Below are 25,294 nucleotides of genomic sequence, written 5' to 3'. Positions count from 1 at the left end.
CTTGTATCATATTAATTAGCTCTTCACCATAACATATTCCGCAATAACACATGGTACTTATTCCTCAGCAGAAGTCTAATTGTGTAAGATAGAATTATATTTTACACTACTGAATTTATAGAGCTGTTCAGCTAAATCTTAAGTCTTTGCAGCAAATGCTAAAAAACATAAATAAGAAATATTTCAGCATTGAAACTGATCGCATATTCAGTATCCTTACATTTTTCCATGAATCTTGAGTTCAAATTGATGCAGCCTTGTTCTTAAACCAGAGGCCCAAGGGCTTAAACTGAATAAATCAGCTTTCTCACTTTAGGAAAACAGCTTTCCTAAAGAGTTTCCTTTATAAAAACAGCCCATAAACATAACCAAATACATAGTGTACTTCAGGTGACCATGAAATACAGTAATACTGATTTTGGCCTGGAAAAGGAATTATGAGAAGACTTAACTAGCACTTTAGTACACACCACTGCTGCAAAAGGCATGGACACTCCATGCTAAGGATTCCAGAGATTAATTCAGTTTCCTCTTCCCTACTGGTACAAGAACAAAGTACTTAAAGACTTTTCTCCCAGCAGCTTTACATTTTGTATTATGAGCTACAAGAGCAATTATAACATTACTATTATTGAAATAAGTGATTTTATTTAAATTAGAAAATGATGTGTTCACGATTCCCTTATGTTTTCCAATATACAGAGGAATTAGAGAAGCTCGAGCAGGAGAGACTGGCACTGGAAGCTACAATTAAAGAAAATGAATTTGAAGAAGAAAAAAGTGGCATCTGTGGATTCTTCAGAAAAGCCAGAAAGCTCAATATCACAAAACACGAAATGAAAAACGGTAAGTTTCAAAAGGAGAACTTCTCCCTGACACTTCAAGTCATCACATTCTCGATATACACTCTGCAAAAACTGGACTTCAGCTCCAAGGCCAAAGCTCCTGAGCCACACAGAAGCTCCTGGGATGAGGCCCTTCCCTGCAAACATACCTTGGCAGCCACACTATAGTCCAGAATAGCACATCCTCCTGAGGTAGAAGATCCTACCTTGTACAACACAACTCCTGCCTGCTCCCATTTGCTACATAGGTATAAAAACAAGCTCTCAGTTGAAAAGTCCATCCGTCAAAAATAGTATGTAATTATTAATGTTTAAGAAACACAGATCAAGTCTTATTTTATACAGGTGTTTTTTCTTTTTAAATAAAGACACTTTCTTCCCCCTCTATAGAAAACAGGAGTATGTGCAACACACTCAGGTAATGAAGCAATCCCATTTTGTTCAACATTAACACACACACACTATCCAGCTGGAAAACAGGTAAAAACAGCACTAATAGTCTATATTCTAAGCATAATTTCACAGAAATGTACAAATGAAAATGGTAAAAATACTGAAAATACATATACAGCATGTGGTAAAATAACTAATTAACACAACATAAATGTACAGCTTATGAAATCAGAATTACACTTCAGATATAGTAAAATGAGACAGAAGTACAGACAAAATTAAAGGTCTCATTTCAGAATTGCCAGGCTGCAATGATAATGACCCACCTGAAGCTATGCTGGTATGCAGATAAGTATTTTCAGAATTTTCACCTGCAGAGTCTATTACATCTGGCTGTGCATGCAGCTCCTGGAGGTATCAAGAAGATCCACAGACTGAAAACACAAAATGTTGTTATTCTTTACTTCTCAGACTTCATTTTGCAGCCTTCAGTAGAATATATTTTTATTAAAAAAAAAAAAAAAAAAAAAGCCAAGAAATGCACCCTTTCTTCAAATACCCTGCTTATTTAGTTCAGAAAGGTATAAAATACGTAACATGCTTTGGCTCTATATTTGAGATAAATTATGTCAATATTCCTGTGTCTTCATTTTGCTTAAGCTCTCATCATCCCCAGAGTTGCTGCACCTTCCAGCACAAACGTTACAACTGTAGAGGAAAGCCCACAGCTTCTTTAGAACTGCTGTGTACATGCTTTAGAAATATAGGAAACAGAACAAAGCAATCTGGCAAAGTAAAATCTCCACAGAAGCCTGTCTGCTCCATTTATAATACTGTTCTGACATTGTCTTTTTTTAAGTCATTGGAAGAGAAGCAGTACTAAAACCACAGGCTTCAAAAGATGGAATTAGAGATGCTGTTAGTGCATAGACAGTACCATAGCTTTCAACAACAGCCAAGCAAAGAGTAGAAAGCAAAGTTTATTTTCAGTTAATATCAACCCTCTCAAGCACACAGAAGCTGCCATCCATGCTTATGTTTTCTGCCTTCTAGTCTTAATCTAACGTGTTCAAGCTATAACCAATTAGCTCTTTGTCTTTACTGTTCATTTTATGAAATTCTGTACTTTACAACAGACAGATAAGCTTGTAAACAAAGCAAACACCAAGAAATAGGTATTTATTTCTAAAATCTATTCAGTACCAGTAAAATCTAGGACAGTTAACAAGATCCAGAGAACAAATAATAAGATAAACCTGTTGAAGACATTACAATCTAGTGACACACTATTACAAAAGCTTTGTTTCCTGTGTGTGTTCTGGTATATTAGGAGTCCATATTATTTGTGTTGTCAACTTACCTAGTTTTAGAGTATAGGTATTATAGCAGAAGCAGGTCAAGTCTTTAAACAAATACTTCACATCCGTTGAATTTTTAACAAGACAGACTAATAGAAGAAAACAAATCCACAGGACAGCAAACAGGTATTCTTCTAGTTTCCCACCCTGATTCAGGCAACAGAAGGCAACCACACATTTCTGGAAGATGAGTTCTTGTTCTTTACGAGGACAACAGTCAATGCTACTTCCATAAGTTTGTAGAAGCACTCACAGATCTGAGGAATCAATTAGTTTAACACCTTTAGAATCTGAAGGTGAACATCATAGAACCATGCCAGGTTAGAGAAGCAATTGGCTGAGTTTAGATAAACCCAAACATACAGCTTGCTCCTAAGTAAAAGGTGAACTACAGCAAAGTTAAACAAAACTTCACATTTTTTTTTCTCCTTTACTTTTGTAAAAGGAATTGAAAAAAAAAAAATAAAATACAGTGAATGTGACAAAAAAAGTCCAGATGTTTTTCTTCAATGGCTCCCTACAGCTATTCAGCTTCTCAGAAACCCTGCCTCATCTTCTCTTTCTCATTTCAGAGAGCACCATTAACACAGTACAGTCAATGCATATGGGAGAATTCAACCAGAAGCTTCTAGAAGCCAGCACTCAATTTAAAAAGAAACAAGGAAAAGGCACAATTGACATTTGGTGGCTGTTTGATGATGGAGGTAAGGAATTAATGTAAGAACCACAGGAAGAGCGATTTCTATGTTACCATGCAAAAACGTTTGGGAATTTGCACAAAATTGTTTTGCAATTATGTAGTTAAGTTTATCTGGAAATACTTTAAACAGACAAAAAGCATCTCCAGCACTGGCAGTGCTAAGGACAGCATTTTTACCATACAATGCACTAATTTTGTCTTCCTGCAATTTTTATCTTTGTCTAGGTCTAACAATCCTAATTCCTTACATTCTAACTATCAGGAAGAAGTGGAAAAACTGCAAATTAAGGATCTTCACTGGAGGAAAAGTCAATAGGATTGAAGAAGAAAAACTAGTGTAAATATACCTACTTTGCCTCGCTGTTTAAAGAGTTTGAATTGAGGAACATAATGCTCCGCCTATATGAGCAGGAAGCTGGAATTATTCAGCACAACTGGTTTGCTGTAGCACATGCAGTTCTAAAAGAAAAACATAAGTACCCTACAGAAAGATGCTGAGTTTATGGCATGACCCTTAAGACTCAGTGTAATTGGTGATTACCAAAGAAAACTCGCATCCAGATATTTTCCCATTAACAGCTCATATTGCCTTCTCTGAGAAGAGCACTCTGCTCACTGTAACGAGATCATCCTTTGTCTTATGGGATTTACATGAGATTATCTAGTTAACAGTAAGCGAAACTGCACGTGATGCTTCTCATATACAGTTGCACATAACCCATGAGAATATAATTGTAAGGAAGGTAAAGATCAAGTTAATCAATTTAAGACCAACTTAGTTAACTTTTTAAAGAAGTCTAGATTGCCTTCAAGCAAATGAAAGGTACTCATATAAGCTTATTATCATCACTGTATATGTAGAACCTTTCCTTCTAAAGCAGTTTACACACTAGAGGCACAGCCATTTCACTCCTAGCTGAAGTAGGCAATTTAGGATGAAAATCTGGGACGGATGCTGCTTCTTAAAGAAATATTAGTCCTATGTAGTTAGTCATCTCCATTTAAAACTCCAGTGGAAAGCAGGCAAGATAGATGCAAGAACAGGAGTAAGAATTTAGCCAGTATCACTAGGAATACAGCACTGTGCCCCATCAAGACAGCTGCCACAGGTTTTGCTTTCACATAAAGGAAGCCTTAACAGAATAGAGTTCCTCCTCATTGCTGTGGTACTGCCAGTTGTAAGAACTACCCTAAAGTTAACATCCTTAATCCTTAAATAGAACAGATATGTACACGTTTGTTAAAAAGAAAAAAAAGAAATAAATATAGGAGTTCCCCCAACCATACTTATTCCAAAGGCAAAACTGACATAACTGATTCTTTACTCTCTGCATGAGCACACAAAGCTGTAAACTATTCCTACTATTAACTGGTGCAGAAGAGCACTGTATTTTCTGTTATGAAAATATGGAAAGACAACATTTGATTAGATCAATATAAATGCATACATTAAAATATTTTAATTATTTCATATCAACATTCAGCACCACGTCTTCACTAGAACAGACACTACCAGAATTGCTCTCACTCCATGTATTTCTCCAAAATGTAAACACTCTTCAGATTTTGTTATTTTCATAGTTCATCATTTAAATAAATTATACTAAAGCTATCACATCAATCCAGTTCTGTAATTGGAAACTGAAACACTAACTAGGGCATTTAAAGTACTTTGTCATATAGTTAAAGATAATGAGACAAGTGCATTTGATATCTTAACTCATTTACAAGAGCTCTTTGATGCAAGGCACTCAGAAATACAGTGATAATATTTTATCTCTTTTGTTTTCAGGATGGCTTCACTTCTAAGCAAATTTAGAATAAAATTTGCTGACATTAATATCATTTGTGATATCAATATGAAACCCAACAAAGAGAGGTAAGAAACATTACCAAAATGCATTATTTAGCAGCAGGCATTTATCAAGAGCTTGTTTCTTGTATGTTGAGCTTTTAAAAATGAAGAAGAAATAACAGTCACTTTATTGCAGTCATTTCCCAAGTATGTAGAGCAGGAGAAAAGAGAATAACATTTTAACAATCACAATTCGAGGTGTCAAAACTATAGACAGCCTTTTTCTTCATGTTGCAATGATAAGACATAATTTTAATGAAGACTAACTAGACATTATACTTAAGAGCCACTACATTTAACAGGCATTTTATAATGGCTTCTCATATCCATTAGTTTGCAATACACTACATCATATTATCCAGTCAGTCACAGTTCTCTTCTCTGCTAACTCACTTTTCTGCATGTTACCATGCATTAGTAAACTTAACTTTCTGGTCAAAAATAAGCATACTTTTGCCTTTCTCCTGAGAAAAATATTATAATACACCCCCATAACTCAAATATAATGAAGTTCAAATGCATTTTTAAAAAAAATTGTATTTATGTATGGAATTAATGTTCTCAGGTAAGTTAGAAAGTTGGTAAGATAGTGCTCAGGAAACTCCACCTCCGAATGTATTAGCTACACTTGTTTTCATGTCTGTGCCACTACTAAGCATTTTGCTCTCCATAGCAAATTATAGAAAATCGTAACAATAATTATTATCTGACCTTCACAGATGTCTCCTGGTTTCCTAGGTTTGTATTCTGGCAGTTTATATAGTGATGCCGTCCATATACACATTACCAGAAGCCCTTATTTCAGAAACTGTTGTAAAAAAGCCCAATGCGAAGGGTAAATGCACTTTCTTTTTCTCAGGGGTGCTCTGCTCACCCATATAACCTACAGATTTATCCTTCCATGCATTGGAGATTATACAATATATTAAAGAGTCCCTGCTTTCTAAAGCATCTCTCTCTCGCAACAGCCTATTTCTTCTATTTTGTGCATACAAAAGCATATAGTGATTTGCTTGTGGAACAACAGAATCCTAATTTATAATATTGTTCTTGGTCCTAAATCTCTGAGAACGTTCTCATCTTACCGTCCTCTCTTCCAACCCATCCCTTCCTCAATAGTCCATAAACACTTCATAGTCAAAGGGCTCCTCTTCTCCCTCCAGAGCCTTCCACCAAGCTGGGGTGCAACCTAAGGTTAGTCTCTTAATTCTTTTAGGCCCCAGCATTCCCCACACATAGCAAGGAATACAAAACACACATATGTAAACAAAAACAGAAACAGATTTGCATTTACATAAGATAAACTTCCTGGAGTCTCTGTGGGATTACAGAAATTTTCAACAAATGGACAAGCAGGGATGTACGGCAGGATGATAAACTGCTCCACATAATCAAAAGCTTCAAGAACAAATTAAGAGCAAGGAACTGTGGAAAAGGTGGAAAATGAATAATCTGATCTTCATACAGGAAAAATAAACAACAACAAAACAAAACCAAAAACCCCCAAACTGGCAGCATTTCCCTCAACCCCTTGCTACAGGAGATTTATATCGTCTGTTTTTCATTACATCTGTGACAGGAAAACTGAATAACCAGGAAAATGCAGCAAATTTTCTGCAACTGTAACAGGCTAAACACAGTGTTTCATTATCCTCAAATAACCTTTTAGTCATCCTCAAATTACCTCAACATATTGAAGAAGTACAGATAAAACCTGAGGCATAATGCAGCAAAGAAAAGTTAAAGTTTTTGCATGTTTTTATGCTACATTTATAGTCAGCGGGGCCTGCCATACACAGTGTCTATAAAATAAGTTAGCGCGTATCCTGAAGCAAGGCCTTCTTTGTAACTCCTGTTTCAGTTGGAAGTTCTTTGAAGAGATGATTGAACCATATCGTCTGCGTGAAAGCTGCAAAGATATAACAACTGCTGAGAAATTAAAGCGAGAGACTCCATGGAAAATTACAGATGCAGAGCTGGAAGCATTCAAAGAAAAGGTAAAGCCTTGCCTACCTTTTTACTCTTGTACCTATTCTTATGCTTCAGACCAGATGTTTTGAGTTATTAGTAAGAAAATGCGAAATATGAGATATGAAGTTAGAAACATGACATATAATAACCTGTATTTTCTACTTGAAAATTGGATTTATGTTGTGAACACTGGAGGTGTGTTATGACTGCCTTATTCAGCACTCATTTAGACCTTGGCATGTTTACAAAGTATCTTCCAGGCCACTGAGAAGCTCAGCCTACATTCAAAGCCACTTCCAAACCAGAAGCCGGAGTACTGTGCTAAGCCTGAGCTAATAAGATCTGCTGAGAGGCTTATTAGACAGTTTCACTGTTTATAGTTTGAGCGTCTTAAAAAGAGAATAGTTCCAAATATTAACCACTTTGGGGAATTTAGAGTTGAACCCAGACCCTACAACCAGCTCTAAGAACTTGCCCAAAAGGCAAAATTTAACACAGATTCTTATTTCAGTGGCAGAGCTAAGTTTAAACCTGCCAGCAACGCAGGAACTCTCCCACAGTTTGGAGACATTTTAAGGCTTATGCTGGCTGATCCACTGGGTAAATTGGAGACTGGGATGCACTTTAACATTGTTGGAATGCACCTTTTTAGCAGTGATCTGCCAGGCTTCATCAGGCCAGTGCTGACAGGTTATTGAGAAGGGTTCATTCTTAAGAGACAAGTTGTGCTGCAACTCTCACAGAACGAATCTAGCAATCTCATTTATGGCTCCTGCTGGATTAACCTGAGTGCACTTGGAGTTTAGTTATCTCCGCTTTATGGTGCTGGCAACTTCCTCAAGTGGAGCCAGGATTGTGAGTCAGAGCTCAGAGCTGTCAAGGGTCACAGCCTGACATATTAACATAAGCTGAAATCAATGGCGATTTAAGATTACAGACCATACCACTGATTGCAGCAGCTGGGAAGCAGACTGGCTGCTCACTGTATTACCCTCTTCGCAGATTTGATAGCCAGCATAAAGTTACAGCACTCAGCTGCCTGCAGAAAACTTTGAAAAACAATCTTGGCATAAATCAAAACCCGAGCGTCCTTAGAACACCTCCATAATAAAAGACTTCCAGATGTAAGCACTTGTATGCAGAAACAATGCAACAGGAGAAAAAAAATAAATATCAACACACAAATATTTATATCATGGTTAAACTTGGTCCTGCCTGGTCACTGACTAAAGAACCAAGACAAAAACCTTCATGTTTAAAGTAGTCAGCAATATCATAAAGGCTAAATCTCTCTATAAAATAACAGCAGCAAAAAGAGTTTAGCTTACACCCCCAGAAAGACATGCCTGTTAGCTCCAGCAGTAAGGTAGCTCTGGGAATGTAATGGAGGACATTAGAACATGCTTACAATTCAAAAAAGGACTGAAAAGTTGCCTTTTCTTTCACTGAAAGAAAAAGGTTAATTTATGACATCAGTTTAGGCGCATCTACATCTAACACTGCAATGCCTCTGCTCTGCAGCCCAGCACTGGAAAACAGAAGAATTAGTACATTATCCACCATCAAACAATATTACAAGATTCTCTGAACAGTTCCCAAACACCTATAACACACAGCCAAACAAATACTTAAAAACTATGTCTGGCCCAACTATGGTACCGTGCCAGTACTATAAACCAGTCTCCATTCCCAGGAAATCTTAAACAGATGTGAATGATTCTGGCTCCTGGGTAACAAGGCAAATCAAGAACATCATCCTAGGATAGGCTCATATTTTGCTATCTCTGGCAGCTCTGGGTCATAGAGTAGACTTGGCTTCCAGAGCTGCCAATGCAGTAAGAGAAAACATTGTGTGCAATGGGCAGGTCTGCAGATGACTGACTGAATCTTGTTCTTTAACCCATGTTTTGGTTTAAACAGAGTTATCGCCAAGTTCGTTTGAATGAACTCTTACAAGAGCATTCGAGGGCTGCTAACCTCATTGTCCTGTGAGTAGCACAATTTTATCTTTAATTTGGAGAATAAGCTGATGTGAGCAGGGATTCTGGAGTAGATCAACAGAAATACCTTGTACTAACTCACTGAGGGGAAAGCTACTTATTAAGCATATTTTGAGAGCTTAAATCCAGTTCTCTGGGACTACACTAAATATGACTCTTTCCTCATACTTCATCATAGCTTCAAGTAAATCTCTGAAAATGTATCAAAAATGTAACCTTCACATCCCACTCTATGTGCTGAGTATTACACCTGCTTACCCATCTGCAGGAAATACTCATTATGCTTCCTTTCCTTTCTCCTGTTCTCCCCCAAGATATTAAGAATGCGAAGTGTGAGAAAAGATTCTTTTGGTTTGCACATAATCAATAGAGTTGTTAGCCAAGACTTCAAGCTATGTGAAACTGAATGAGCTGATGATAAAGAAAAATCTCACCAATAATGAGTTTTTGTATCATTCTCAGACCAGTTTGCAGAAAGTTTAGACAGTTTCCTAAACATAGTCAATAAATAAGTATTTCTGATGCAGAGATAAACCTCTTTAGCCCTCTTAACTGGGTCTCAAAGTAGGAGTGATTCTGTAATATTTCCCATAAATGGCATCACACATCCAAACTTCCATCTTACAGTATGTACACATCAGGAGATACTGATGAACTGCAAAAAAAGTGCATGCACTGTACCTTTCGTTTTTCCATTTCACTATGTGTGGGGCTTTGTGGTGCTCAAAATGCTTCTTTACCTATTAGGGAGAAAGATATTCTCAAGCAGTTCATTTTCACTATAAATATCCATGATAAGCCAAGAGTTTGTAAGATTAAGATCCAGTGTTAGCTCTGTGCTTTCTAAGATGAAAATAATCCTACAGACTAATTATGAACATTCTGAGTTGCACATAACAGCCAACATTGTATGCTTAATATTTAGTGAGAATGCATGTCTCCTTGTTTCTTAATAACATTAATACTGATTTTCTGTCCATCCAAACAGGAGTCTTCCAGTGGCAAGAAAAGGAGTAGTGTCTGATTACCTGTATATGGCTTGGCTAGAAATTCTCTCCAAGAACCTTCCTCCAGTCTTAATGGTCAGGGGCAACCACAAGAATGTACTGACTTTCTATTCTTAAATCTATAAATAAATACTTCTCCCAAATTGCACAGTCATAGTTGCTAGAAAACACAAAAGAGAATGAAAATCAAATGCACCAACTTGGACAAGAGGAAAAAAAACTATGGTATCCATTAGGTCAGAGCCATAAAGTGATATAAAGCAAGCAGAATACACACAGTGCTGTTTAATTATAATATTGCCAAATTAAAACCTATGCCTAGAGCAGATGCCTTTACCTAAATTGTAATGCTAATTTAATGCAATGTTAATTCAAATGTTTCTAATTAACTTGCAAACAAAAAAAGTTGCATAGATAATGAGATGTATTCTATATGAGAAGGGCTGATAATGAATTTTCAAGCTCTGACATGGACTGGAATATATGATTGCAATAACTAAAGGTGGTATGTAAATTTCAAAAGGAAATTAGTGAGATACTAAATATTCAGACAATTTCTGCTATGAATGTTATGAGTTAAGAAAATCTGAGATTATACTTTGGGATAATATATACAGTGATTCATGCAAGTGATTAGAGAACAAAATAAATTTGATTAGCTGAGTTGAATTGAGTTATTCTTTATTTATATAAAGTTTTATATAGTTTTATATTTCCTAGACTTTCTTAATAATACTCATTATACATCAACTTGAAGTAAAATAAATCCATTAAGCTGTGCATTTTTCTATTTTCTATTCTGCAACATTATAGCACTTCATCATTTCAGCTGTCAATAGAAGTAGATTCTCCTTTTAATGGGGAAAGCTATATCCAATGGGTAAGCATTATTTAAATTAAAGACCATTAAGGAGTACAGCTCCTTTGGAGAGATTAACGGAAATCTAAGCCCCAGGAAAGCCAGCAGACCCTGATTTTCACTAAATGCTTATCACAAAGCAGGCCTCAGATTCCATCTTTCCTTGAATTATGAGAACATAACTTGTGGAGGACCTGGTACTTCATCTCCAAAAACACCAAATGCTTGATATTCATATTTTTCAAGTTTAGCAGCAGCAATTCAGCAGAACATGGTAATGTAGTCCAATAATCCATGTTTTATTTTCTCCAGCTATTGAAGGCATAGTATGAAATAGTGATATTTTCTCCTAATGTTCTTCCTTTGCCCCTTCTTACACATTTACAACCAGGGTGAAGGATCACTTTGCAGTTTAACTGCAAGACACAGATATACGAGTTTCCTGGATACAATAAGACTTCACAGCTCTGAGCAAACCAAACCTCAAATTCTGCACTTGCAAAACACGGAAATTATTGCCATCCTTCACACTGACATCAGCAATACTAAAGGAGCTTGTTACATGCCGTCAGGTCCTCCTGCATTTGTAGAACTGCAATGGCCACCATCCTTTCCATCTCTCATTGCAGACAATAAGCAGATCTAATCTAAAAACAGTTTAGTGAAGCTCTAATTAAACCTTCTGCAAGAGCCTCTTATCACAAGATATGGAAGGACTACGGGCTACTATGCAATTGCATTAAGCCATTCAATTATGCACATGAGCAAGGATAGCTTCCTAAATATTCTCAGCTACCACAGATTCTCAGTCAATTGGGAACATTGCCCCAAAGTGAGACCTAAGAAGGTCTAAAAAGAGAAAAAGCACAATACACATTAGCAACGGCACTTTCAGTACTATAAGCACACACAGAATCACAGAATGACCCGGGTTGGAAGGGACCTCAAGGATCATGTAGTTCCAACCCCCCTGCCTGGCAGGGCCACCAAACATACACATTTACTAGATCAGGTTGCCCAGGGCCCCGTCCAACCTGGCTTTGAACACCTCCAAGGACGGGGCATCCACAACCTCCCTGGGCAGCCTGTTCCAGGGCCTAACCACTCTCCTAGTGAAGAACTTCCCCCTAACATCCAACCTAAATCTTCCCTCTTTTAACTTAAAACCATTTCCCCGTGTCCTGCTATTGTCAGCCCTTTTGAAGAGTTTACTCCCCTCCTGGGAGTAAGTTCCCTTCAAGTATTGAAAGGCTGCAATGAGGTCAACGCAGCTTCTTCACAAACATCACTGTGGGCACTGCAAAAACAAATCCCATGAGGTTCATTTCTAAATGAACAGCCATCAAAAACTAAGTACTGCCACACATGTCAGTGTGTGCTCAGACTACTGAGATAAATTAAAGATGCATCTACACTACAGTGCTGTGGAGTGTATAACTAGCAACACAAACTACATACAACATTGCTTAGCCATTTTAAAGTGAAGCATTATTTCCACAAATTGACAAGTAATTTCAACACAGCAGTTTCCAAGGAGCTTCCACTACATCGTCCTCATCATAATTTTCAACACATTTGCACAATTAATTTGGTGAACACGTTAATTATGAACTCTCAAATTGCAACTTGCAGAATTTTACCAGTCCACCTCCCTTCCCACTCTGAAACAGATACTTCCTTTTTTTAACATACATTATGCATAAAACAACTGCTGAATTTTAATTGCTATGTTAGTAACTGAATTCTAATTACACGTTTGACAACTCTAGGAAAAAGTGGCTCTAAGACTGTCTAGCACATTTTGAACATATATCACATTACCAACTCTACACATTTTACAGCCTGGTGTTGATTTGATCAAATACAACAAAAACAAGCATTGATAAGGTGACCAAAGACACACAAAATGGAAAATAACCTTCTGTGAAGCCAGAGCAAACATATTCTGAAGTTCCTTCAAAAGCCGGCACATCCCACACTTCAGACAGCCAAGCTAGAGCCCAAGGGCTCAAGCATACGGCTCAGCCACTCATGGAGGTTTAAGAATGGGGAAATATACCTTGCTTGTCCCGTCTGAAAGGTAGATTCATTAACTGGTGTGCAGTCAGCCAGCCTCACACACACAGATGAGACACTGACTTACTGCATGCTAGCTGATCTGCCACAAAGTTTGCACACTGCAACACTTCTTTATACGTGTTCTTCTTGCTTGACCACTACCCTGACACAGCCTCTGGCCTTCAATGGGTCAATTAAAGATAAGGCACATCTCACAACTTGCAGGCTAACCAGCCATGCTAATGAACTACATGCATTCTGAAGATGTCCCTACCTTCAAAGCCAAGTTTAGTCACCACACCATGATTAGAGCTTCTCTACTTATTCAGCCTACAAGCAGGTGCCTGGTGGGGCCACAAGGCAGAGGAACACCTTTGGCTACCTCAGCTGCAGGGAAACACAGAATATAGAGCTGTGTCAGTGCAACCACAAACAAATGTAACAGATTTTAGCTTGCACTCTCCACAAAAAATAAAAGCAATAATTCACAGCTACACCATTGCTGTCATTTCATCAGAGGAAGTTTTGTTTCAAGCGAAACAAAGCACTAAAGTTGTTCTGGAACAGCACTGACAAAGTCCTATAGCCCTCTGTGCAGCACAGCAAAACACAAGATCAAAAATAAACTTAATTGCAAATAAACTCCCCCATGGCAGCCTTTTAAATTACACATCTTAATCACAGAGAGAGAGGCAGCTATTTTAAGTGAGACTGGGGTGGCAGCGAGGAAATGTCTATTTTAAAGGCACACTTTTCTCCTAATAAAAGTTAGAACTGTTCTAACAGCAAAAACTTCAGTGCAAAGAATTTTAGGGATTAGTATCCATAAAAGAAGCTGGCACCTCTTTCTGTGTACAAGAAAGCAGCTTCCACTCTTTCAGGGAAAAGGCAGGTAATTTCAGTTTATCTCAGTATTACTCCTCAAAGCCAGTAGGACATGCCTAACAGGACAGCACAAGTCAGAAGTCAAGAATGCAGAAATGTTGACCAAATAAGTGCTTATCTCCAGAGCAAACAGCACATCCCTGGTACCAAGGCAAACTTGTCACGCTTTAAGCACTGATCCAGAAAAAGAAAAGCATTGGGCAGTTGAGAACTTTCTGCTGATGACAACAGGAGCTCCTCCATATCATGCACGGAGCTTCAGGCTACCTCAGCTGCAGCCAGAACTGAGCCAACCCCATGGAGGCAGCCACTCACAAACCAGGCCTTGCCCTCACTATAATGCAGGATGTAGTTTTAATCATTATGAAGTTCCGCTTGCATAAATAACCTCTTATAATTAGGTGTTCATTTCATAGAACTCAGAAATCTAGTCAACTTCCAATTTGTCAATTATATGAGAAGTGAAATATTCTACGCTTTTTTCCATACACATCTACAACACTCACACATTCTTCTTCAAACCATGCACATATATTAAGGCTGAAAGTGCTGAACACCAATAAAGAAACCCACATTAGCATGTTTGTCTAAATACCATTTTCCACAGCCAATTCACAGTGTGCAGCAATGGTTTCACTGCCATCTGGCTGCATTTAGGAACTGTAACAGCAAGAACAACCTCATACACTCCATCTCACGCAGAGAATACATCCGAAGTGTCCAACCATGGGTATTGTAGCCACAAATCCAGCAGGAGCTGCTTCCACATCAGGAAAGCTTAAAGAGGGCTTGGGAGATTTCCTCATGGCCTTCTAGTACTTGAGGGGAGCTTGTAAGCAGAAAGGATAGCACCTTTTTATAGATAGTGATAGGAACTAGGAGGAAGGGCTACAGACTAGAAGGGAGATAGGGGTTAGATGTGAGATCTTTACTTGGAGGGCAGTGAGGCCCGGGCATGGGCTGACAGAGCTGTGGGTGCCCCAGGCCAGGCTGGGTGGGCCCTGGGCAGACGAGCTGGGGGGGCACACAGCCCAAAGCAGCAGCTGGGGCTGTAGGGTCCCCTCCAACCTAAGCTTATGATTCTCTGCGTGAAGAAGGCAAGTCCTTTAGAAAGGATGGTACAGGTGCAGTGATTATCACAACTATACGCCCCTAAAATCTGACCAGGGTGGCGCCTAAGTTGAGACGTGGGCAGTGTGGACACCAAGGGGGTTTCCCTATCTCCAGCCTCCTCAGGGAGCGCACCTTTATACCGGGCGAAGCTGAGGCGACCCGGACCTCAGCTCGCTCCTTCCCCATGCACGCAGCCCTTCTAGGCGCTCTCCCCCCCTCCTTCCCGGCTCCCTTCCTGGCTCCTCCCGCCGTGCAGCCGCCATCGCTTCCCCCGGCAACGCTGCGAGCCCCGCGGGGTCCGCCCGGCCCTGCGCGGCGCCGCCGCTCTTCAGCCCGGGAAGCCCAACATCGTTGTGCCGCTGCCAGGGCCCCCGCCGCGCCTCATGGCAGGTACGGCCGGGGCGTAGCGACAGCGGGGCCGCTTACAGCCCAACTGAGCCCCGGGGGGCTGTTACCGCCGGACAGCGGTAGAAAGCACAACCATCCTGACGCGTTCCGCCGCCCGCATGGCGGCCGCAATGAGGGCCGCCTCGAGCCTCGCACAGCAGCTACGGCTCCGCGGGCTCAGTAAGGGGGGAAGGGGATAAGAGGGAACCGCGCTCCGCCCCGCACTGTGCGCAGAAACGGCGGGGAGCGCAGCGGGGCGGGAGCTGACAACGGGAAGAGCCCCGCGCTGGGGAGGGCTCGGGCGAGGCCATTCCGACAGGGGGGGGGGTTGTGGGATCGGGGCTCCCCTCCGCCCGCAGTGGGCGCTGCCGCTTTTTCGCGCCTCTTTTTTACCTCACGGTGCTGGTTTCCCGCCGTGCAGCCATGCCGTGCTCTGAGGCCGCCCTGCAGCCATCCCCCAGCAAGAGGCAGAAGGGCTCGGCAGCCGGGGAGCCGACAGCCCTGCTCCGCTTCACCAAGCTGTCCGAGAACGCCTGCGCTCCGTCCAAGGGCTCCGCGCGAGCCGCGGGCTACGACTTGTACAGGTGAGGGAGGAACCGCGCCTACAGTGCGCGGCAATTTCAAATTGAACTTGTGTGCTATATCTCTCTTACCACTTAAAGGCAGATAGAAATAGCAATCTCATGATCACGCTATATCTGAATGATGCTACGGGATTATCTCTGTAAGGACCTGTATTGTCGATCCATAACAGTTTCTTGTATGATAACCCCGGTGGTAGGTCGTGCTCTCACATCCCAGCAGCAGTAATTCTGAGTAGCTTTGTACCTTTAGATAAAGAATTCACTATTATTTTTTAAAGTATTCCATATAAACTAGTGAAGAGTGAGCAAAGCCTCAAAATGGTGGTAAGGTAACACTTTGCTATAGAAAGGGAAAGGGGAACTTCACAGAAACCAAGACAAAGGGTAACTGTAGATAGTTTAAAAGGGCAGGGAAAAGGGGAATTACAGACAGTCAAAAGAAGACCAGAGAAGAGGGCAATAAAGATAAGAAGAAACTGTCTGGAGACCTCTGACAAGAAGAAGGATTAGATACGCCAGGTCAAGATGTTGCTGACGTGGGAGAACGATAGCAGCAGATAACACCAAGAAGAAAACAGAAGAATTTCACCCCAAAACAACGGCAAGGGTCGTGGGGAATGAGGGAATGGGGTTGTGAGGAATGGGGCCATAGGGAATGTAATGAATATGTAATCAAACTGAGGAGGATGCTATTGATTATGTATTAGCTTGACCTATATCTATAACACACTTTTCTCCTTACGGTGTGCAAGTTTGGAGGAGCTATCCCCCTTGTACCCGGCGCTGCGCAATGCTGGAATAAACATACCTGCTTTATAACCCATCTCTGGATTATAGAGTTTGATTCCGCAAGTCACTAGTGTTTCTTCACACAGTGCCTACGACTACGTGATCCCACCCATGGAGAAGGCTGTAGTGAAAACAGACATTCAGATTGCGCTTCCTTCAGGATGCTATGGCCGAGTGGGTAAGCAAAAAGGCTATAAAAAAAACACCTGTGAACTCATAGCAGAGAGGTTTGGGGTTACCTTTACATTTAGGTTTTGCTTTCAGCATTACTCTACACACATACGGAAGTTCACATGCATAAGCAATCTATTAAACCTCATGCTAGAGAGCTGTATCCTGCATACAGCTTTGTAGGTGATGTGATCGCTGATTATTTCTCTGCAGTTTTATAGTTAAAAAGGTGAAGACCAATAGGTAAGGGACATATGGAAGATGCAGTGATTGTCCTGAGCTAAGAACTCAAAAGAATAGACTACTTGTAGAGACAATTATGGAGAGAACCCATACAAGATATTCTACCACAGTGAAAGGAAATACTCAGTTTGCTGTGTTCTTTCTTTTAAGAAGAGAGCGTTTGTTCATTACTTCATCCTAAACAAAGCAAATTTTGAAGAGAGTGACATCTAAGCATCTCATCAAAGTAGGCCAAGGAATATAAAAAGCCCACACATAAATTATCTGTATGCAGTGTTCTCAGTAAATGGACAAATAGTGTTTTCAATCACAACTAGAATGGATTGCCAGAATAGTCTTTTGAGACCAGTCCAGAGCAGTGGAATAGCATCCTACTCCAGCATTCTTTGGAGAAACCTGTTCTGTATTTGGTGGTCTAATCAAGGATAAGTTTATATCACCTAAAGATACCAATTTTATTGTAGGCTGTAGCAGCTGGTTTTATTTATATATACAATACTGCTTATAACCGTTCCTCTAAAGCCACATTTATTTTAGATAGACTGTGGGAACAGTTCTTGCTATCACAACTTGGTATAAACACACTTATCTATAAATGTTTTCTTTTGCACTTACAAGAATAATTCTTGTTTTCCAGCACCACGATCTGGTTTAGCTGCAAAGCACTTCATAGATGTCGGTGGTAAGATTTTTTTTGTTACTTTTATTATAACTTTGTAAATCTTAATTGTAAAATGCCTTAATTTCATACTGTGGTAGGTATAAATAATGGTAGCTTCACTAGGGGTCTAGCAAAAGGATATAACTGATTAATTTCCAAAGAGACTCAACAAATCACAATTAGTTTAAGACTTGATGAATTATAAAATACTATAAGGTTACTATAGGAGAATCACTAATAATGTTCTTGTAAGCAATGTCTGACAATCTATATTTTGGTTTAGGCTTTAAAGATTGCTTTTGGTCTGTTTTTCTCCATTTAACTAAAGAGCTATGTGTGATTTTATTTTTTTTTTTTCAGTCTGGTGTAAGATTTGAATTAATTAAATGAAGGCATATAGAATAACAGCTCTAACTTGGTGCATTAATTCAAGCCTGAAAGTAAAACTGAATACTCACTTCCTACCAGGTTGCATTACCACACTTATTTTATAATATGTTTTTCCTTATATCAAATCTAAATCTCCCCTCTCACAGCTTCAGAACATTTCCTCTTGTCCTCCAACAGCAGAGCCCACTGAGGAGTCTTTTCTTCCTTTCTTGTTGCCACCCCTTAAATACTGAAAGGTCACTCTCAGGTCTCCCCAGAGCCTTCTTTTATCCAGGTTGAACAGCCCCAGGTATCTCAACCTGTCCTCATAGGGGAGCTCACATCCATCTTGCCTTCCACCAGTTCCCCACATCCTCTTCAGCAGAGCTGTACTCAATTATTTTGTCACACAGCTTGTAGCTATAGTGAGACATAAATACAACCTGTGTGTAAGTACTGAATGACTTACAAGCACAGACAAATATAGGAATTATATTTAGCCTATATTTGCTTACAGGCAGGGCTCTGGTGGATATTAGGGATGGTAACTGTGGGCATCCTTCTCTCTGATGCCAGGCTAGCCATAAAGCAAAGACAGCTCCAAGTAAATATAGAGCTGCTGCAGAACTGCTTTGTTGGGTTTGCTTTGTGGCATATGAAAGTCTGGCTTCATCTGAGATATGCTTCTGGTATCAGATTAAAGGGGAACATCTGTGCCAGCTTTAGGTCATTCAGGTTTTGTCTTATATCAGAATCGATTATTTTAGGTCTACTGACCTTGGGTGCATTTAGGGTTTCCTGAGTAACCAAAAAAAACCACCAAAAATCACTAAAATGGGAATCAAAGCTTCTCCGTTCTATACCCAAGACACCATAGCATACATCATCTACTATAGTGTGTTTCTTACTGATAAAATTTTTCATTTTAAAGAAAAAGTATACATATTCTCTTGTAATGCTATAATGTGATAAAAAGCACAGCAATAACAGCAAGATAGCAAAGCCCTAGGTTGCAAGAAGTGAGGATTAGTCCAAATGCAGCAGCCACGAACACACAAACAAAGGAAAAATAAATCTGCTTACCCTTGGAAAACCTCAGAAATAGGCAGGAATCTCCAGTGAGATCCTTTTGCCTCCACTGCCGACCCTTAAATGAGGTCTGGGAAGGGGTGGATCCTGGTTGCAGCCCTTCCAGTCACTCAGGTGCATTGAATTGCATTGCATACACCTGAGCTCCCCTGGGTTGGCCCTGCCTTCCTGCCAGGTGCTCAATCACTGCTTCTATCCATGACTTAGTATTTCTGCTACACCTTTGTAACAATGTTTCCATCTGAAAGATAGACAAGGAAGTGCTTGAAGGAAATAAACAGTGCTTAGCAGGATGACTTGCATTCAGTTGGTCAAAAAAACAGCTTAAAAATCCTGAGTAAAATTAGTACTGACAGTAGAGGATTTCTGGAAAAACAAAACCAAAACAGATTATAGTGTTGTTTTAATTGTCCTGCCCAAGTACTAATTTCACGATGAAAACCATTATCCACTTAAGGAAAAATACACAAAAAGAAGTTGTGAGAATCACTGGGTTGGAGAAAAAAATATGGGATCATGCAAGAACACATTCAGAATTCACATCTGTTAGGTGTGGATGCTTTCCCAACAAATGGCGTACCAAACTTCTGACAGAGTAAGACCATACGTCAGAGTGCCAGTTCTAATGCACAGTTTTTCCAAAAATGACTTAGATGATTTCCACCCATTACACGTGTTCTAGAAAAGTCTTGGTGCTCAGCACTGTGTATCGTTACTGCAACTTGCTGGTCTGGAATAACAGAATGACAAGAGAGAAAACTTGTTACCACGTTTTGCCAGTGTGCCCAAAACATTGAATTTCTGGTCAGGTCTTCGTGGATCATATATTCTGTAATAAAAATATCATAGTTTAAACTCAAAATGTAGATGGTGGTGGTGAATAAATTTAGTAAGACCACTTGAATATAATATATGTAAGGAGAAAATGTTTGGAAGGCAATTACTTTCACAAAATCTCTACAAGAATTTGAAATGATCATAACTTTGTAAGTATTATGGCCATTCAGCACAACATTTAGACTAGTGGTTTTGGCCACAAAGCCGGTTTTTTTTTGTTTCTTTCTAAAATTATTTCTTAATACAAATTTTCAAGTCTGAATGCAAGTTCTGTTTAGATTAGATATACAGCTGAGGAAGATTATCCTTCCTCTGTATCCTCTGGGAAGCTTTCATCCTCAGAATTGTGTGGGAAGTGCAGTTCTTGCCTGCTAGAAAACAAGTCTGAAGCAATCTGTAGATTCATTATGAGTGTTGTTTACTTTATAGCTAAGCTTACAAAATTTGAATGCTTAGTGAAAGTTTTTCTCCCTCTAGTGAATAATACAAGTGACTTAACGTTTCTGACTTCAGTTTAGCCACTAAAATATTCATCAGTTGTTTCTATCTTAAGTATCACGCAGTTTTCAATTCCTAGAGAGTTAACCTATGTCTCTTTTTACATATCATTCCATTTTGGGGGGCTGGATCATCCTCCCCAATGGTAAGCTTGCTGAAACGAAGAAGGAAGCCTGAATTCTGAAGTGACATTTACAAAGTAATTGAACGTTTCTCAAATTAAAGGAAGTAAAAGTGGCCACAGCTTTTTCAGAAAGCAGTGCTAAGGTCTAGAATTTCTTGTAGATGCTGCTGCTAAATATAAAAGCTACCTTTTACTTACCTTTTTAGCCAACAAAGAAAGATGTATACTGCCTGAGGAGCCATGTTTTATTGAGGTCATTTGGCAAGATTCAGTGGCGCTCAAGCTCTTCCTACAACATATCTGTTAACCCTGCATGTTGGACATTGAAAGGATGGAGTGGGATGCTCAACAGTCATCTTCAGACTTCAGTATTTGCAGCAAGATCTTTATGTAACTGGCATATAATTAACTGGTGCCTGTTCTAAAATAAATGAAAATGGTCACTTCTGCAGGTCCAGAGACCATACAGTAACATAACAAACAATATATAATGCAATATTTTCACACAATTGAAGAAACTAAGAAAAAAAACCCATTTTCTGTTCTTCAGTATATATGTTCAATAATAACACTTCAGGGCGTAGTCATACTACAATTTTCTATGGCATCTATATTATCTAAAGGTAGTATTTTGTATGTATGGTATCTGGAATATCTAGAAAGGACATGTAACTTCAGTATTTATGTAAGCAGAATTCAAAATATATGCACTGAAAACTGGACTTCCCTGTGTTTAATTGTGCATGAGCAGCATAAAGTATACCAGCATGAGACACTGCAGTTGTTACCAATCTAAACCTGCATTGTTTAAAATACTGGCAACATCTAGTAATTGCATATCCCTTTTAATTCTTCCATTTTTCAGCTGGTGTTATTGATGAGGATTACAGGGGAAACGTTGGTGTGGTGCTCTTCAACTTCGGCAAGGAGACTTTTGAAGGTAAGTATTAAGTTAAGCAAAGCCTGTTTTTAGATATCTGATGGGAGACGAGAATTTAAGTATTCTTTAAAAATCTGTGAAATGGCAAATTTATCTGAGACTGTTTTTACAGGTAACTAAATCTTGGTAACTTAACGATCTGTTACAAAGGAAGTCTGAGAAGTTTTTGGATTGAATCCACAGGGGAGCTGCATCATACAAGCAACTGTCTCAGCAGTATTTATGCATAATGATACTTAGGGTGCTACAGTATAGCAGCAGGAATGAGGGGATGTCCCTTGAGCTGGTATTGCTGCTGGAACTTCATTTAAAAGGGCTATGCACGAGTTTATCATAGCCTGTATTTTTTCTGCGGTTTCTAATATTTGTTTAACAAAATTTCAAATAAGTATTTTATTACATTCTGAAACTCTTGGAAAGAGATTATCTAAACTTGTATGGATTTTTTTTTAAGGAAATAATAATAATTTAACTTCTTTGCAGTTAAAAAAGGAGATAGAATTGCCCAGCTCATCTGTGAACGCATTTTCTATCCTGAGCTAGAAGAAGTTCAAGTAAGTTGCCAAGGGGAATATTGCCTTTTTTTCAACAATTAGTAGTTTAAGATAGTTTTAGATAAATGAAATTTCTGCTTTAGGTACATACTTTCATTTAAAACTATGTTAACTATTAAGCAGTAATTCTGTTATGGTTTGTGTAAAACCCTTTATGCTTTGCATGCATTATCTGATATTTTTTTAATTATTTCAAAGTGTTTCAGAGATAACAAGCAGATGAGAAATGCTTGAATTTGTATATGCTTGAATTGAAACATGCTAGAAATTGTTGTCCCTTAGTGTGGGATTTGTTTAAGCTCTTAAGGAAGGCATTGAAAACTGACTTTAAAATATTTTGGTTTAGTTTGAGTTACTGACAGTTCTGATCTACTGTGAGAAGCCAAGTACATAGGTCACTCTGAAAGTAATGCCTCCTATTTATTTCCATTGAAACTACCACAGATACAAAGAGCTTAACAACACTGTTTGATAGAGCAAATTCTCAGGTGCAAAACATTATTTTTCAACATAGTCACCACTATTTTTGACAGCAATGAGTAAAATTTTGTATGCCATACTTATAAAAATCCGCACTAGCAGAATGACCCGCTGTCACCACAGCTGAGATGCACCACTTGCTGCCTCACTGTGCTGCTGATATGCTCTTTGTCAGACTGCCCCTCTGCTGCCATCTGTCACACAGCAACAAAACGTGACAGCATATTGGTGGGAAGGTTCAATGCCTCCTGCCATACCACCAACATCTGCCTCTGATGCCATGAGCCAACATAATAAGAGGGCATAACTTTCAGGGCAGCCCTTGTAAGTGCACTGTCCTCTGATAAACAATATTAGTTATATGGGACTTGAAGACAAGTTAAAAATCTAAACAAGCTTGTTATAATTGTTGTCTTTCAGGCTCTAGATGATACAGAACGTGGTGAAGGTGGCTTTGGTTCTACTGGAAAGAACTGAAAATGATGTGAATGTGCTTTCTGTTGCTTTTTTTTTTTATTGTTATACTTCGAAATTTCCATTTGAATTAGATGCAATATTTGAATTTGAATTACATGTAATATTTTAAATTTCTTGGTCAGTTAGTTTTGGTTTTTTTTTAAACATTTTGTCATCATTAATATTATTTATGTTAATCTCCTGAAAGAAAGCTTTCATGTGTATCAGTATTTTATACTGAGAATTTACTTTGTACAGAGTTGGCAATAATATGTATATTGATATGAGTTTCTACTGTAATCCCTAAGTCGCAATAAGGTGAAGATATTCAATATTGCATCTTCTATGACTTGTCAGAAATGGCTGTTTCAAAGGCAGTGTTCTAACTTTGATCCTTATCTGGTTCTCAAGTAGTCATTTCTTCAGCTCACTAGATATATAGCAGGGAATACGGAGCGTAAAGTAAATGTTACAACTCATCTGGAAATCACTTCAATATAATAAAAAAATGCTATGAAGCATGCTGCTGTTCAATACCATTCATGAATAAGGTACTGTATGGAGAACATACTGCTTTCACGATTCAGAATCAAACCTTTTTTCTCCAGTTGGAGTACTTAATCCATTTTGACCTGTTAACAGAAAAACTCTTTTGGGATGGATCTCAGTGGTGGGGTAGAAGGGTTTTTGTAGACCCAGATGTTCACAGAATTCTCTCCTTCCTGGTCTCAGGTTATAGTTTTTTGTCCTTGTTTTGCATCCTTATCTACCATTAGCCATTTGACACATTATATATGTTGTCCCACTACCCTAAAGAGCTAGAAAACAAAGAGCAGTGTGACAGCATTCTGATTCCATCAACCATAGACATTACTTTGAGTTTGCAGTGGTGAAACTTCAAGTACATCTATCTTTGACCAGGGTAAAAACCTTTCCCCTTAGTTGCATTACCAGCTAAGCAGTGCTTTTTTCCCCTTAAAGCCTTACTACAACATTGTTCTATCTGTATATACAGGCTTACCATGCCAATGGCTGTTGTGAGTGAGAAGCACATCATGGTAATAAGGTTCTCAGCCTGTTGGAAAAACAATCTTGACATTAAGCATCTTCCTTTATATAATCTGCCAGAAAGGATCTACAGTTATCAACAACTATTTAAATGTCTTAAAATCAGAATAAATCCTTTTCTGTAAACCCATTTCTTGCTGGAGTTTGAGAGCAGGTTTTGCTGCTCCTCTTCTGTCCTAGCACAAAAAAGAAAATAAAAAGAAAAAAAAGCAAGGGCTAAACTGACTTAAGTCCATAAAAGATACTGAATGATCTTACTTGAGGCAGCAACCTACGAGAACAACATTGAGCTTTATTGATATTGTGCATCGTTTGCTGTAACTTGGAAAATATTAATTTACATATTTGAACAACAGTGATACTCTAGATTCTGAGATAGGAAGAAATGTGCAAATACTAGCAAATAGCAATCTGAGAAGCAAGAATATATGAGGAGGAAACATGGCAGTAAATGCATAGATCCATGTTTTGTCAGCATACAGGCTGATAAGTGTCTTTACGAAAATTATTCTTATTCTCACTTATTCTGAAGAGTATTTTTATTTAGAAGTATTTTAAGACTGGTGCAAGGTTCCTGCCAGTAAGATTCTTGGAAAATAAACACGTATTTGAGTCAGTGGAAATGCTTTCAAGATCACCTGTGCACTGAACTCCCCATATACATCAAACCACAGCATTATTGTAATAAATTCCAGATAATTTCTTTAGGAGATGAAGTCTTGCTTTAGTATGAGTAGCAAAGATACTGAAGATAAATACTTATTTCTTAGAAGGTAGCAAGAGTTACACATCAATGTATTGAATGCTCTAAAGTTCTTACTTGCTATCACAGACCAGAACCTGTATCAAAACCTGTTATTTTTGTTTTGTTCATTACCATGAACATGGAGAGCCCTCCATTTATTTTAATGTTTCCTTTTTATCATGAAAGTATTTTGTCTTCCTGTCTGGCAAATGAGAGGCACAGTACTGTGCTTTAGAGAATTTTACGTTCTTAATT

General features: G+C 38.8%; 2 protein-coding genes and 2 long non-coding RNA genes across 16 annotated transcripts in view; 2 read left to right on the top strand and 2 right to left on the bottom strand.

Moving 5' to 3' along the window:
• Positions 1–1,768, bottom strand: part of LOC107318751 (uncharacterized) — a 44,133-nt gene extending 42,365 nt beyond the window's left edge. For 7 of the 10 annotated variants that reach the window (XR_014934368.1, XR_014934374.1, XR_014934372.1 and 4 more), the window contains exon 1: positions 1,565–1,674. This is a non-coding gene — a long non-coding RNA (uncharacterized LOC107318751). Of the gene's footprint in view, positions 1–1,564 lie in introns of all 10 variants that reach the window. The other 3 variants (XR_014934370.1, XR_014934369.1, XR_014934371.1) reach the window with 3 other exon arrangements.
• SLC12A1 (solute carrier family 12 member 1) overlaps positions 1–10,798 on the top strand; it is a 47,145-nt gene extending 36,347 nt beyond the window's left edge. For all 3 annotated transcript variants that reach the window (XM_015872944.3, XM_015872942.3, XM_015872943.3), the window contains 7 exons: positions 703–846; positions 3,169–3,300; positions 3,522–3,633; positions 5,089–5,175; positions 7,013–7,148; positions 9,043–9,110; positions 10,111–10,798. In XM_015872944.3, coding sequence (XP_015728430.2) covers positions 703–846; positions 3,169–3,300; positions 3,522–3,633; positions 5,089–5,175; positions 7,013–7,148; positions 9,043–9,110; positions 10,111–10,246 — 815 coding nt within the window. In that variant the 3' untranslated portion in view covers positions 10,247–10,798. The remainder of the gene's footprint in view (positions 1–702; positions 847–3,168; positions 3,301–3,521; positions 3,634–5,088; positions 5,176–7,012; positions 7,149–9,042; positions 9,111–10,110) is intronic.
• A 4,507-nt stretch (positions 10,799–15,305) lies between these two features.
• Positions 15,306–23,747, top strand: DUT (deoxyuridine triphosphatase). 2 transcript variants are annotated; one of them, XM_015873016.3, is made up of 7 exons: positions 15,306–15,434; positions 15,853–16,015; positions 16,891–16,982; positions 17,856–17,900; positions 21,662–21,736; positions 22,220–22,290; positions 23,191–23,747. In XM_015873016.3, exons 1-7 carry the CDS (start codon positions 15,428–15,430, stop codon positions 23,245–23,247), a joined length of 510 nt encoding a protein of 169 aa, XP_015728502.1. In that variant the 5' UTR covers positions 15,306–15,427; the 3' UTR covers positions 23,248–23,747. The 2 variants fall into 2 exon arrangements, with proteins under 2 accessions (XP_015728502.1, XP_015728501.2); XM_015873015.3 differs by having other exon boundaries at positions 15,306–15,611.
• Positions 19,456–21,129, bottom strand: LOC146758458 (uncharacterized). Its single transcript, XR_014934384.1, has 3 exons — positions 20,995–21,129; positions 20,105–20,166; positions 19,456–19,578 (listed from the first exon to the last, which is right to left on the bottom strand). It is a non-coding gene; the product is annotated as an uncharacterized LOC146758458 (long non-coding RNA).
• Positions 23,748–25,294: the final 1,547 nt, after the last annotated feature.

Source organism: Coturnix japonica, chromosome 14, assembly GCF_054131305.1.
Source record: "Coturnix japonica strain WE chromosome 14, WE-NBRP24, whole genome shotgun sequence".
NCBI lineage: Eukaryota > Metazoa > Chordata > Aves > Galliformes > Phasianidae > Coturnix > Coturnix japonica.
This window is presented reverse-complemented; position numbering and strand designations above follow the sequence as displayed.